The 15,462-nt window shown below is 27.8% G+C and overlaps 2 protein-coding genes across 2 annotated transcripts; both read left to right on the top strand.

The window, feature by feature from the left end:
• Window positions 1-505: 505 nt before the first annotated feature.
• LOC112706023 (PLASTID TRANSCRIPTIONALLY ACTIVE protein 6, chloroplastic) lies at window positions 506-3,973 on the top strand. The gene is made up of 6 exons (XM_025757097.2): window positions 506-1,177; window positions 1,250-1,318; window positions 1,924-2,028; window positions 2,262-2,381; window positions 3,222-3,311; window positions 3,579-3,973. The coding sequence occupies exons 1-6, from the start codon at window positions 692-694 to the stop codon at window positions 3,693-3,695; spliced, it is 987 nt and encodes a 328-aa protein (XP_025612882.1). The 5' UTR covers window positions 506-691; the 3' UTR covers window positions 3,696-3,973.
• Window positions 3,974-8,199: 4,226 nt separating this feature from the next.
• Window positions 8,200-11,300, top strand: LOC112706022 (agamous-like MADS-box protein MADS9). The gene is made up of 7 exons (XM_025757096.3): window positions 8,200-8,487; window positions 8,585-8,651; window positions 9,245-9,306; window positions 9,407-9,506; window positions 9,620-9,649; window positions 10,012-10,056; window positions 10,981-11,300. The coding sequence occupies exons 1-7, from the start codon at window positions 8,300-8,302 to the stop codon at window positions 11,032-11,034; spliced, it is 546 nt and encodes a 181-aa protein (XP_025612881.1). The 5' UTR covers window positions 8,200-8,299; the 3' UTR covers window positions 11,035-11,300.
• Window positions 11,301-15,462: the final 4,162 nt, after the last annotated feature.

The raw sequence follows: 15,462 nt of genomic DNA, 5'->3' as shown, positions 1-15,462 counted from the left end.
AATATAAAATATAATTATATATAGAGTAAAAATAGTAGAGAGAAATAGAAAAATAGAGAGAGGTAGATGAGAAAATTTAGGAAAGGAGTTTATTAATTTTGAAAAAAAATTTCTCTCAATTTTAATAAGAGTGTCATGTGATGTGGCACATTTGATTATTAAATTAGATAGTAATATATGATACATATAGAAACACAATGAATTAAATTCTCAAGGACTTATTTGTCCTTCGAACATTGTTTGTAAAATGACGTCAATGACTTATTTGTCCTTCGAACTTTATTCCCCTTCCAACGTGACATTGTAACAGATATCTAGACACCGTTTCAGCGGCCATGTCAGCTAGTTCTATTTGGTGTATGAGAGATAAATAAACGGAATGACTAAATTGTTCTCCGTTTGTTAAAGTCAAAAACTTTTTTGTATTTAAAATTTATAAAAAATGTATTTGTCAAAAATTTAAAAAGTTAGAAACTTATTTATCTTTTTTCGAAAAAAGAAACAGGCTCATCATTAAAAAGGATAACAACACTAATTAGTAATTAGCAAAAGTCAACTCAAAAACCCCAATTTTTGAATGAAAATTAAAGTATTAAACCCAATAAATATTTGTTTTAAATTCCCAACCTAATCCCCTTCCAAGTTCGAACTACAACACTATCCGCTCTTCCTGCTCTCTATTCCTCCACCCATGACTACTTCCTCCGCCTTCCTCTTCCGATCACCACCACTCCCCCTCGTCTCTTCGAACTTCCAACCCTTCGCCACTTCACTCTCCCAACCCACACCATTCTCCTTCAAACCCAATCCCACCCTCTTCTTCAACACTTCTTCTCTCCTCCTCCTCCGTTCAAGAACCAACCCCTTCCTCACTCGTGCCGACGACGACGGAGACGGCGGCCCCGACGACTACGACATGGACGACGAGGAGCTCGAAGAGGTCGACAACAAGAAGGACTTTGACATAGAGTACGAACCCCTGGTCGCCACCGCCGCCGACGGTGATATTGCAATGGTGCAGAGCGAGAGCTTCGTTTCGACGCAGGGTTGGGACTCCGAGACGGTGGTAGATTACAGAATCAACGAAGATGAGTTCCACAAGATTTGCTTAGCTGACTGCGACTTCTTCATAAGGAAGCCCCCTGACCCTGACAACGATGTCTATGATTTCAGGGAGGTTAGTTAGTTAGTCAGTTAGTTAGTTAGTTAGTTTTAAAATGAATCTGCTTATTGTTTTTTGGTGTTGTAGATGTATGTGACTCCTCCGGATACAGATGTTTATTCAATCCCCAAGGTGCTTGCGCCAATGCCTCAAAAGGTAATATAGTATATACATTAATGTCACTATAATTTCTTAGGTGAAAACTCAGATGCAGTTGATAGTTGCCAGCCGTTAGATGACAATTTAGTCAAATCTGTCAAATCGTTTAACCACTCTCAACCATCAAACCTGAGCTTCCACCAATTTCTTAACTAAGTCAAACTTTAACATTGCAATGTAGCAATCTTATTAGTGTATGTATGGATTAGCTTATTTGTTCTTAAAATTATGAGTACTGTTGTTTGAATTTTCTTATTTCTACTTTAGAAAATGGAATTGGATTAGGTTGTAAATGGGCATATCGCGGAGAGTTTGTCCGTAATTTGTTTTATGGTGAAGAATGGTCACTTGGTGTCCATTGTATGTCCAACCGCGGATATGGCAACCTAATGGACTGTCTGTGCTTCTTGGTATTGGTATCATATTGCATGAAGATATGGAGGAATCCACAGTTTACAATCCGTGTTTAGTGCTTGTACCTCAATGTTCCTCGAAGCTGTGCAAAGCATTCATTCAATTTATTTCACATCTTCACACTTCCCTAAATATTTATGCATTTTACTTCTATGTAATGTTTGTTTTCCTTTTGTTAAAATCTGTAGTACATTAGATGTGCTGTAAGTGATTATGGATGCTACAACGTGACAGAGCCACCTATTGATGCACCTCGAGATCCTATGTATAAAACTGAGAGGGAAATCTGGAAGGTATGATCAACTACGTATGTAATGCTCAAATTACTGGTTTAATTTCAATATTCTTCTTCTATTTGGATCTAGTCTTAGATGAGGTATCTTAAGCTAGGTATTTCCCTGTTGATATTCTAATCAGTTGCTCTAACTAGATTTGGGAGAGAAGTAGCCGGCATAATTGAAGAACATATTTCTCTATTCACTAGATATGTTGTCTCCCTCATCATCGGACTTCATTCCTCTTACAGGTGTACTTGACAAAACACTACAAAAATCGAAGGCAGGGTGACCCAGAGTTTGTGCTGGATTTCGAGGAGATTTACATTATTGATTCTAAAACCAAGTCAATTACAAGAGCTAAAGTTGTGGTAAAGAACTGCTTGCTGATTCTTAGTATAGTTGCATGAGAAATTTACTGCTACATCTTGCGATACCTGTTGCCTTCCATATGTATTGTTCTTTCAGCCTTGAATTTTTTGTTACTTTTATTGTCCTCTCAGCTTCATTGTGAGACCTAGCCAACAAAATAATGGATGGTGCACCAGTGCTTAAGATTAATATGCTTATGAATTGCTCTAGAATATTACTATGCCCCTTAGAAGTGCTGTATATTTGGATCTGTGCCCCAAGTTTAGACCCTAGACATCTGATGCAAGACATGGAAATCCTGTTTACTACCCACCTCTGAGTTTAAGATATAAGTTATGCTTTTAGTTGCAACTTTGTATGTTCTTCACCAAGTATGATTACTCCATAACTTATCCAGTTTTACTGTCTAGCTTTTGCTTCCTTTATACTTTATCATATGCAATTTAGAAATTTTCTTCATCTGGTAAACTATTTTTGAAGAATGTCTATGATCACTTATGATTGTTGATTTGCTAATTGATTCTGACCATGGCGCATGGCCCTGCTTCTCATTTGCTTATTATCATCTAGAAAAAGAAAAGAATCAACCCAAAACTCAGAGAACTTTGGTAAATGTGTTGAAACTCAATAAACTCATTCCCATGTTTCGAATTCTTTGCCCAGATTATTGTTGTACTCATGACTTACCATTATTTAAGCAGGGATTCTGATAAACAGGAAAAACTTATTTATTCTTCTTGCCCTGTACCATCATCTGTTTTGGTGATTTGGTGTACAAGTCAATCTGTAATTCTCTTTGCATTTAGTATTTATATTGATCATGAATATGCCTTGTGTAGGTAACAAATCCTGGAGGGAGAAATAGAGATAGGAAGACCGACTTGCTTGTTATAGCTGATCGTGGGAACTCCTTTAAGGTTATAAATCATGTGAGTATTCCTTTCCTAGATCATTTGTTCTTAGATAAATTACAATATTACATTGGCCTTCCAATGGTTAGGCGATATTCCACATGACACCCTTTTATAATTTTTATATAATATGTAAACACTAACCTCTCTGAGATTAGGTTATATGAACCCTCTTGTATTTTGTAAAATGCGAACTAACCTCTGTTTTAGAGAGAGATCAGTATAATTTACCTACCTTCTGTTGTTTTTCGATATGCCGAACCTGGTTTCCTATTTTACGTGCAGAGTGAAAAGGATGACCCAACAACTGTCATAGAGAGGGAAGAGTGGACCACTTCCCGGCAAGAAATGGAGAACCATCTTAGAAAGCTAAGAGACTTCAGCATTTCCAATTGGTTCTAGTTAGTGATTACGTATTGGTATAAGACTTTCTTATGGATATTGATAGTTGTTAGTTGATACACACGGCATGATAGGGGGAGGTTGGGCATGGGCACAAGTATATACAGCAATTAGGCATGGAAATATTATGTAGCATTCCATTTTTGAAATTCTGTACAAGTGTCTTGATCTTATGTATATTCTGTTTGTAACTTGTTAGAAGTGTGGTTGTTGGAATTCAATGAGATTTGATCTGCCAATGTTATGAAGGAAAAAACCACTTATGCAGGTTTCTTTTATTCCTCTTCAACAAACACTGACTAGTGACTATCATCGATTCATAAGTTTCTTTTCCTACATTAAACTGTTTTCTCAAATTCAGTTTCGAAAATCAAACATATCTATGCACATTTAAGAAATTTCATGAAAGAAATTTACCTTAAGCTAACCAACAAATTAAGTGTCCTGAAATTTAGGATTTGACATGGGAAATCTTTTTCTGTTTTTTGGCTGTTGGAAATACAAATCTAAATTTAACACCACCACCGGTAGCAATAACAAAAAAAAAAATCTTATTCCATTAGGTAGGGTTAGCTATGGATCAAACGACGTTATTGAATTCTATCATGTATTATGTCTATAATGAGATTGTTTACGTGTAGATCTCTTTTGACCATTTTATGTATATTCTTTTTTGTTCTTTCTTTATCTTTTCACTCTCTGTCTATCGCATCCATTTTTTTAATGGGATATTTTGTCAATCTTTTTTTCACATGTCCAAATTATTTAAGACAAGATTATAATATTATATCATGTTTTCAACAAAATACAAATATAAATATGCTCCAAATTTCATTTGACAATAGTACTAATTAAACAGTAAAACTTCTTAAGGCTAGCATCCTCATCAGTGCCAAAACTATGTGAATTGTGAAATTGGTCCTCCCGTTTGGTCAAGGGTGAAAATAGTAGTATAAGATCTTTGGTTGGATACAAGTACAAGTATAGAATCCCCTCCATTTCAATTCCTTCCCTTTTAGGGCATGCCTATGTTTTGCAGCCCTTACCACTCCAAGCCTACACACTCAGAATCAAGGGATGTAATGACCCCATCCTGCTATCTAATCTATTCTATAAGAGGTTATGAAGCTGTATCAGATGGTGAAAAACTATATTGTTTACATGTAGAAAGGAAGAGGGAACATTTCCTTTATCCCCAGGTTATACCATTGATGTTACAGTGGTTGTAGTCAACTATCTTTAAGTACAATGCTTGAACTCCTCCCTAGCCTGCATAGAGTTTTGAGACTATGCTTACAGTTTTAGGCTACTCATTCTTTTACATTGAACTTGTTAAATATTTTTTTTTGTTGCCCACATTATTCCTTAGTCCGACATGTCAAGAACTAATCTGTTGTAGATTTGAGTTCCATTTAAGGGTCTGTTACGGGTCAATGGGTTGTTGCATGCACAAGATAAAATTCAAACCTTGACACTTACTTAAGTGGACGAGTAAGCTGACCACTCAACCAACTTAAATTGGTTTTGTTGAACTTATTATTGACATGTTTGGAGAAGGTCAATATCATCTTTAGAATAAATTATTAAAAATATTTAAATATAAATGGGTTCAACATATATATAATCTATCAGATAGATACTACTTAATCTAAGTAATCGATTTGACTTAATAAGATTTTGGTGGTGTTATTTGAAAATATATAGCCATTATCATAACTTGTATCAACAAATCATCTATGCAATATTGGACATAAACAAAACTTACATTGATACATGATTGTGTCCATAAAGAATTATACTTCAAATAAAAAAATGCAACTCTTATCACAATAATTAATGATGGTGTATGCTATAATAGTTAAAGAGGAAAAATGATAAAGAGATGAATATTTTTTTATAGAGATAATTATTAATTAGATATCTATTTAGAAAAAAATTGTGATTTTATTTTTATTAATTTTAAAGTATATTATACACTCTATTTTATTCTTTTTACATATAAATCTCTTTATCATAAAATTGTCCAATACAATATATTATTCCATAAATAGAGTCAAATAGTATATTATATGAGGATGTAACAATTTTTCTATTGAAATCAAAATTTTCACACACACCTTTCTTAAAAAATTGACATGTGAAGTGATCCAAAAGAAGAAGCAAAGATTTTATATGGTATGAATGAAGTAGGTATAGGCATTGGTCATAGCCTGGCAGTTTCCTTTCAATCCCAACATCTCATATGATCTCTTCTTCTTATGGCTTTGACTGCCCTCTATACAAGATATTGAACAATTGTTGGGGTTGAAATGGTGATTTTGTTCATGTCAATTATTTTGGTCTTGAGAATTGAGAGAATATCCAAACTAAAGTTTTTGTCGCAATACAACTATATATTATTGATGAGTAGTTATTTTATTTTTAGTGGAATTTTTAATGTTGTATATAAATTTTTGTTGGGCTAAAGTGAAAAACAAAATTGCCTTTTAGGAAATGTTATTTCAAATTTTCAACATTATACTATACATGTTGGCTATACTACTGTTGTCAAAGCACTTTACCCATCTCAATTATTAAAAGAATTCAACTAAAATGTCAATTTTTAAATAATAAATTCTAAATTTTAAATTTTCAATCCTAAATTTTAATTATAAATTCTGAAATTTCTAAAAAATTAAAATTAAAAAATAATTTAAAAAAATTAACTAATATTGATTAATAAAAAATTAGTTTCTTATATTTATTCTAAAAGTAGAGAAACCAATTTTAATTTGTAGTTACATTTTTAATTTTTATATATGAAAAGAGCTAGTAGGTATACATTTACAAGGTGCACATTAAGGTTGCGTTTGGCAATATTGATATTTTATTTAAATAAAAATTAAGAAAGAAAATAGAGATATATATACGACAGAATTTGAATATATATTGTTTTTCTTTTTAAAAAAATTATTTAAAGAGGGAGTTATAATATGATAATATGAAAGAGAGAGAGAGAAATTCAATTTAAAAAGATTCATAATTTATCCATTTTATAATTATTATAATTTGAAAATTAGTTAAAGTTTTGTTTTAACTTTGATATATTATTTATTATTTATATTAAAACATATGAAAATTTTCAGTTTTTCAAGGCCAAAGCTACTGATTTGAGGGTTGCAGTTTTATATATACTACCAACCACACACAACCTTTCAAATCAGAAGCTCCTCTCAGATCAGCATTCCAAACTTAAAATCATGATTTATTAGGTTGGAAACATTTAGATTTTTTTTTTAATTCCCTTTCACACATTACTCTAAAAAGAGGTTTTTTAATATATATTCCTTGGTGAATAACGTTGATGGGAATAATAAGTCTTTTTTTGTTTTTAGATTTGATGGTTGAGCAACCATTACACCACTAGTCCATAACTAGTTACCCGTCATTCATGAAAACCCTAGATTCTAGAATATAATAATACAAGTTAATATTAAACACATCAAAGTACCCTTCAAAACATGCACGTAACCTTTGCTTTAATTAAGCACACCCTAGAAAATGGATAATAAAAACCCTCATAAACCCTTCCAATTAAATGACATAGGTGCTTCAAGAAACCAATGGTCAAGAATATGGCTCACAAAGCTATCATTTAAAATATAATTTAAAAAATACTAAAAAAATTAACAGAATTTATTATTTTTGACCTATTAATCAATAATATTTAAAAGTATAGACTAAAAAAATTATATTAATAATTAAAAATATTAATAAAAAATAATTAATTCTGTTAATCCTTAAACTTTTTTTTAATTAAAATATATGAAATTAATTGATCCTTAGCATATACTTATTAAACACCAAAGTATAAGAAAATTTTATACACAGATATATCTAATCATATATATATTATTATATCAACAAAAAATACTTAACTCAATAATTATGTATTATCTAGAAAAGAATATAAATATAAATATTTGAATATACTTTTAATTTGTTGGTGTATTACTTGAACTCCATTAATAATAATTTGACTAGTTTAACTTAATCGAATTTGACAACAATATTAATTAATAATATCGCTTAAATCATTAAACAACACTAACTAATATATATATAATACTATCCCCAATCTCAAAACACACATCAAAATCATTATATTGGAAAAAAAAAAACACAAACTTATTTACTACTAATATACTTATCCGACCTAATAATATTAATTAATATTTATATATTATTTTTTATCAGTTTAAATTTTTAGAATAAATTTTTGTTAAAAAAATAGTTTTATATATGAATTTAAATTTTTGGGAGAAATAATTTTACGAAATTAATTAATAATTAAGAAATTGAATTAATTAAAAAGAGGAAGTGGTAAAATTAAAGCTAAGAAAGCAATAGTAGTTGAATTGGCTTTGTCACAAACCCTAAAGAAAGGGTTCCATTCTGTGAGACTAAGAAAGTTGATGACACAACAAACCCATAATAGAATGTTCCTCTATTACTTTTTCTTCCTTATTGCTATCTCCACTGCACTACCCTCTTCTCTTTATAATTAGTTTCCTCCTTCTTTCTTCTTTCTTCTTCTTTCTTCTTCATTCATTCATTCATCAACAATGGGGAGGGGTAAGATTGAGATCAAGAGGATTGAGAACTCAAGCAACAGGCAAGTCACATATTCAAAGAGGAAGAATGGGATCCTTAAGAAGGCTAAAGAAATCAGTGTTCTTTGTGATGCTCAAGTTTCTCTTATCATCTTTGGTGCTTCTGGCAAGATGCATGAATATATCAGCCCCTCCACCACGTAATAATAATATTAATTATTATTATTATTATTATTATTATTATTATTATTTATTTTTCTTTTTTCTTTAATTTTCATTTTTATTTTTTTGGTGAAGGTTGATTGACATCCTGGACAGATACCAAAGAGCTTCTGGAAAAACTCTCTGGGATGCTAAACATGAGGTACATACCTTTAATTTTCATTTTATTAATAAATACTAAATAAATAAAAAATAACCTATGTTATTATTATTATTATTATTTTCTTTGAAACTATATACAAGAGAAGAAAATATAATTTTTTTTGCCAAAAATATGATGCAGAAATTGTGTGAGTAGATCTACATTTGGAACCTCTTCCTCTACATATCTGAGTATTATTATTATATATATTGACAAAAGAAGAGGCTTTCAGGCATAAGAACAATAAGAACAAGACATGTCTATATCAACAGATCTGGCAATAAAAACAACATAAAAATATTCATTCATAGCTTCCTTTTCTTTGCAAACCTAAGGGTTCCAAAACATATATATAAAATATTAATAAATAAAAAATAATAAATAAATTTTCTATGATCTTCTACTTACATCTTTCTGAGCCAGATCTACATCATGAACTTAATTAATTAATATCTCTTATTTAGGTCTTTTTTTTTAATTCCATAGCCTATATTTATTCTTGTGTACTTTTTTTTTTGGTGACAAAAAAAAAAAAACAAGTCAAGGTTTACAAGGATGTGATTGATGTTGTTTGTTGAATGATGAACTCACAGAACCTAAGTAATGAAATTGATAGAATCAAGAAAGAGAATGATAGCATGCAAATTGAGCTCAGGTATATATATATTTATTTATTTATATTTTAATACAAAAATTAATTAAAATATATTGCCCTAGCTTAGAGCTTATATATTATGTATATGTGAATTTTTCAGGCACTTGAAGGGAGAAGACATTACCTCACTGAATTACAAAGAGCTTATGGCCCTAGAAAATGACCTTGATAAGGGCCTCAATGGAATCCGTGAAAAAAAGGTGCTTTTTTTTTCTTTTCTTTTTCCATTTTAAGTTTCATGTATATGTTTTAATAATATAAATTTTGGTTAATAAGTTAGTTAACTTAATTATCTCATGTGCTTTTGCAACAGATGGAAGTGCACAGGATGTTCAAGAGAAATGTACGCGGTCTTCTTTTCTAAGATATATATGAATTAACCGAATGAGAAATATTAATATTGTGCATAGAAAAAATAGAATATGCATATAACTAAGTTTGAAATAATATATATTATCTTTAAACAGAAAAAGGAAGTTTTTTTAATCAATTATAATCATTTATATAATATTTAATTTAAAAAAAATATTACATGATTAATAAATTTTATTATTTTTTGTTAATATTTAATCAATTCTAAAAACTATTAAATTATAAATCTTAAATACTAAATTTTAAATTCTAATAATATAAAAAATTATTTATTTAAATGTTTAATAGTTATCCTGATATCAACTCTTGCCATTTTCCTTTGATACTTCTCAGGGCAAGATTTTGGAGGAAGAAAACAAGGAACTCAATTTCCTTCTTGTAAGTTGCAATCTCAACATATATTATAGAAAGGATTTCAAGTGTATTACCAATTAATTAAAATTTTTATTAATTTTAATTGATCTCAATTATTATATAAAACTCATATTTAAGATCAATTTTATTATTGAGATCAACGATTAAAATATTTTGTAGTACATTGAAATTCTTTTTTATATTATATATTATAAAAGAGCTACTTAGATAAAGATGGTTAAAATTTAAAACCTTTTTTTTAAAGATATTTTTAATAATTAAAATTTAATATATATAATCGATTAAATTGAGTTATTTTGTCAAAATTAAGCTAGACAAATTGATTTGAGCAAAAAAAGGGTGAATCAAATCTTGAACTAGTCTAAATTAATATTATTTTTTATAAAAAATAACTACAATACCCTTATTATAGAAAATGATTAAAATATTCCTATATATATATATATATATATATATATATATATATATATATTAAAAAGTTGAAATCCATAATAACAGAAAAATAAAGGACTAGAATTTAGAATTTTCAATATTTTAGTCATTTTTTTATAATAGAATATTGTAGTTATTTTCTATAAAAAATAATATTAATTTAGACCAGTTTAAAATTTGATTCACTATTTTTTTGATTAAATCAATTTGTCTAGTCTAATTTTAATAAAATAACACGATTTAATCGATTATATATATTAAATTTTAATTACTAAAAAAACATCTTAAAAAAAACGTTTTAAGCATCTTTATCTGAGTGGCTCCATATTATAAAACGTTGCTGAATCTGAGCACTATATATGTTTTGTCTTTGATTCTAATTACAATTATTTTTCACTTTCCATTTAACTGTTTATGAATTTCATTTAATTATCCATCAAGGAAAAACTTCTATTTGTTGTTCTCTTTATTTATTTATTTATTTAATTTGAACAGCAACAGCATATGGCACTGGAAGGAGCGAGAAACATGCATGGACAATGGATTTAACTATATCAGAAGCGATTTAATTCGCACATATATATAAATATATAGATATGTTATTAATTATTTGACTAAGCAGGCATGCATATCTTCAAGAGAGTTTGTAGAAGAGTAGTGGCTAGTGGCTACTACTATATATATATAATGTTAATTAATATTTATGCTCTAACTCTAATTAGATTATTATCGAGGATCAGGTTCTTGTTGGCATGCATTAATACCTTGCTTGTGGTGATGATGAAGTGATTTAATTAAGCCTGCCATTGTTATTAGACTGCTGCTATTAGTGTGTGTATGTTGTGCTATATTGAGTTTTTAGTTCTTTGTTTTCTTCATGAAAATCATTGTATGACTGTGATTAATATTTTTTTTTAAAATATTATTTATACATTAAAATAAATTACTAAAAATAACTACTAATATATTTATGTATAAATATATAATATAATTTAATTTATTTTCAATGTATATTTATATTTTAATATGTATTTTATATTGATGACTGATTTTAATTAGTATATATATAATATAATTATTTTTTAAGATCAAAATTTATAATTTTAATATTTTTATTGCACAGTTTGTAATTACTTTTTAATTAAAGAGTAAAATATTATTTTAAGTTTAAGAATTTAGATCATATTTTAATTTGGTATTTAACATTTTAAAATTTTATTTAGTCATAAAAAGTTTGAAATAAATTTAATGTTGTCTTAATATTAAATTTGATATGAACGAGCATATTAAAAAACTAATATCATTAGATTTGAATATGTAAGTCAAGCAGATTACTCATTAATAATTATCAATAATGTAAAAAATTTTCTTTGATTTTGATTTTAGATTGTTAATATAATTGTTTGCTATGATTTGTGAATTTGTACAAGAAAGACAACGAGAAAAACAAGTGGTATAAAAAGGTTTTGTTTAAGTTTCTCTAACAACAGAGAAATAAAAAGACATAAATTAACTAATAATATTGTTAAGTTTATATCATTCAATTCTTTAATTATTTATGTCAAATTTAATGGTAGAATAATATTAAATTTGTTTAAAATTTATTGAGATAAAAATAAAATGTCTAAAATATTAGGGATCAAATTAAAATTTGACTCAAACATCAAAATAATATTTTATTCTTAACATAATTCAAGCTTATTTTTAATATTTTTATACAAATTAAAAAATCGTCACTCTTTTTTTAATAGATGTTAAAATAACATACTCTCTTCTTTATTTATAAAGTTAATTTTTTCGCTAATAAATTAAATCTCTTCTTTAATCTATTTTAATTCTTTTTGTTAACTCTATCTAGTTAATGTTATGTTTAATTTTTTTTAAGAAAAAATAAATTATGTTTTACAAAGATAATTTTTAGCAAAAATTTATTTATTTTTGATAAAATTGTTCTACCAAAATATATTTCAACAAAATTATTTTCTAGTTTAAATTTTGTTAGCTTTTACCAAAAATAAATATAAAAGGATAAAACGATAAATAGTAATGTTAATTTTATTTAATGAAATATTTAAAAGAAATATTCTGTCAATATTTTTAATAGAATTAAGTAAATAGACTAAAGTGTATATTTGGTAAATAAAGAGAAGAGATGTCATTTTAATATTTCTCAGAAAAAGATGTATACTTTTTTCTAAAAATTAAATTTACAGATAATTTTTTAAAAACAAAATACTGTTCAAAACACTCAAACTTTTATTTGTCTTATGAAACTATTCATTCTCTCTAAATTGGTTGAACCCAAAATACGATGATTTATTTTACGGTTGAGGTCATTAATTCCTATTTTTCACTTAACTATATGAAACTTTGTTTGTTTCTGATCTTTCGTGGAGAATTGCCCATCAAATAATATTTTTGTTTCATAAACAAAAAATATACATAAAAAAATTATAGTAGACAAAAATATACATAAAGATTTATAAAATATTAACGTACACTCTAGAGATTATTTTCGATAAAAGAAATACGTACACATCAAATATTTATAAATATCAAACTCTTACTACATAATAATACTAAAAAAAATAATCTCTAAAATATTCTTTAATATTTATAAATTTTTAATGTGTATTTTTATCTAGCACAAACTCTTTTGTTTTACTTTTATCTATTTATTCCAGCTTTTTTTTTCTTTTCTCTCGAATCAAATCCTATAGGCCTTATGATCTTATCACTTATGCAAAAAAAGGACCAAAATGAAACGATTCAGCAACAATTGATTTATCTTCAAAACAAAAATAGAAAAAGATATATAGAGTTAAAAATAAGAATAATATTATCCATCAAAATTTTTTTTTAACTAAATCTAATCAAATTAGTCTAATATACATAATAAAAATTAATTATAATTATTATTATTTTAAATTCTATTGTTTAATTAAGTTAGATTTAGTTTATAAAAAAATTTAGATATATAGTATTATTTTAAAAATAAATGCTACAAAAAAATGTTAAGTTCTATTTTTATATTTTTTTAATTGAAATCAGTAGTATTTGAATGCAATTGTTGATGGGTATTTAGCACCCTATTAGGTACTATATTATATGTTACTTATATTGCGAACAACACAAAAAATAACTTATTATTGTAAAATAAATAAATAAAGAAGATATAAAGATAAAATAGACAAAATATAAATATAAAATTTTAGTATTAATATTTATCAATATAATTATCTTGATATAATAGAAGTGATATATATATATATATATATATATATATATATATATATATATATATATATATATATATATATATATATATATATATATATAAGTAGTATTGTATGTAAAGAGAGAGAAGAGTATAAAAGAGAGATAATATAATATTGTTATTGATGTGTATGATGCCTCAGATACATGTCCCTATTTATACATGTATGGGTCTTTATTTTTAACTTTTATTTAAGTTCATTCTTTTTTGAGAATGGACATTCACGTTGATCCTTATCACAACACTCCCCTTTAAATGTCCATTTAGTATTATGCCTCATTAAAACTTTACTAAAAAAAACTCAATGGAAAAAATTTTAGTAAAGGAAAAAGAGTATAATATCCTTTGTGATGGAGATTGCCTCATTAAAAACCTTGTCAAGAAAAACCCAATGGGAAAAAACCTGACAAAGAAAAAAAGAGTATAGTCTCCTCTTCTTGTCGATATCATTTAATATCTCGAAATTGGCGCATCCTAATCTGATGTACCAACTTTTCAAAAGAGGATTTTGGGAGTGATTTTAAATCTGCCAGATTGTCACTTGAGCAGATCTGTTGGACATGAATTGTCCCTTGATTTTGAATATCATGAGTGAAGAAGAATTTGGGAGAAATATGTTTTGTTCTATCGCCTTTGATATATCCACATTTAAGTTGAGCAATGCATGCTGTATTATCTTCAAACAGGACAGTTGGAGATATCTTTTGATCAGTCAGTTCACATGATGACAGAATATATTGGACCAAACTCCTGAGCCAAAAACACTCTCGACTAGCTTCATGTGTCGCTAGTATTTCAGCATGATTAGAGGATATTGCCACAATCGTCTGTTTTGTGGATCTCTATGATATCGTTGTACCACCATATGTGAACAGGTATCCTATTTGAGATCTCCCTTTATGAGGATAAGACAAGTATCCTGCATCTGCATACCCAACTAGTTCTAACTTGGATCCATAGGGATAAAACAATCCCATATCAACCGTTCCTTGAAGATATCGAAAGATTTGTTTGATCCATTCCAATGTCTTCTGGTTGGAGAGGAATTATACCTTACTAGTAAATTCACAGCAAATGATACATCAGGTCGTGTATTATTAGCAAGATACATTAGCGCTCCAATAGTACTAAGATATGATATTTCAGGACCAAGGATATCTTCATTTTCTTCTTTAGGACGGAATTGATCCTTTTTCATATCCAAAGACCTCACAATCATCGGGGTACTTAATGAATGTGACTTATCCATATAAAATCTCTTCAAAATCTTCTCTGTGTATGTTGTTTGACGAATAAAGATCCCATTTTTTGTATGCTCGATCTGCATGCCAAGATAAAACTTAGTCTTTCCAAGATCTTTCATCTCAAACTCTTCTTTTAAAGTTTTTATAATTGTTAGAATCGTTTCAGGAGTTCCAATGATATTTAAATCATCAACGTACAAAACAATTATAATGAATTCAGATACAGATTTCTTTATGAAAACACATGGACAGATATCATCATTCTTAAATCCGTTTTTGGCCAGATACTCAATAAGATGAGTATACTACATTCGTCCAGATTTCTTTAGATCATATAAAAATCTTTGCAATTCAACTGAGCATAACCCTTGCGAATATTCATTGGATGGTTTAGATATCTTTAGTCCATCAGGGACTTTCATATAGATATCCCGATCTAACGAGCCGTATAAGTAG

The sequence above is a fragment of the Arachis hypogaea genome, chromosome 8 (assembly GCF_003086295.3).
Source record: "Arachis hypogaea cultivar Tifrunner chromosome 8, arahy.Tifrunner.gnm2.J5K5, whole genome shotgun sequence".
Taxonomy (NCBI): Eukaryota; Viridiplantae; Streptophyta; class Magnoliopsida; order Fabales; family Fabaceae; genus Arachis; species Arachis hypogaea.
The sequence above is the reverse complement of the archived record's forward strand: the minus strand, read 5'-3'. Positions and strand labels throughout refer to the sequence as shown.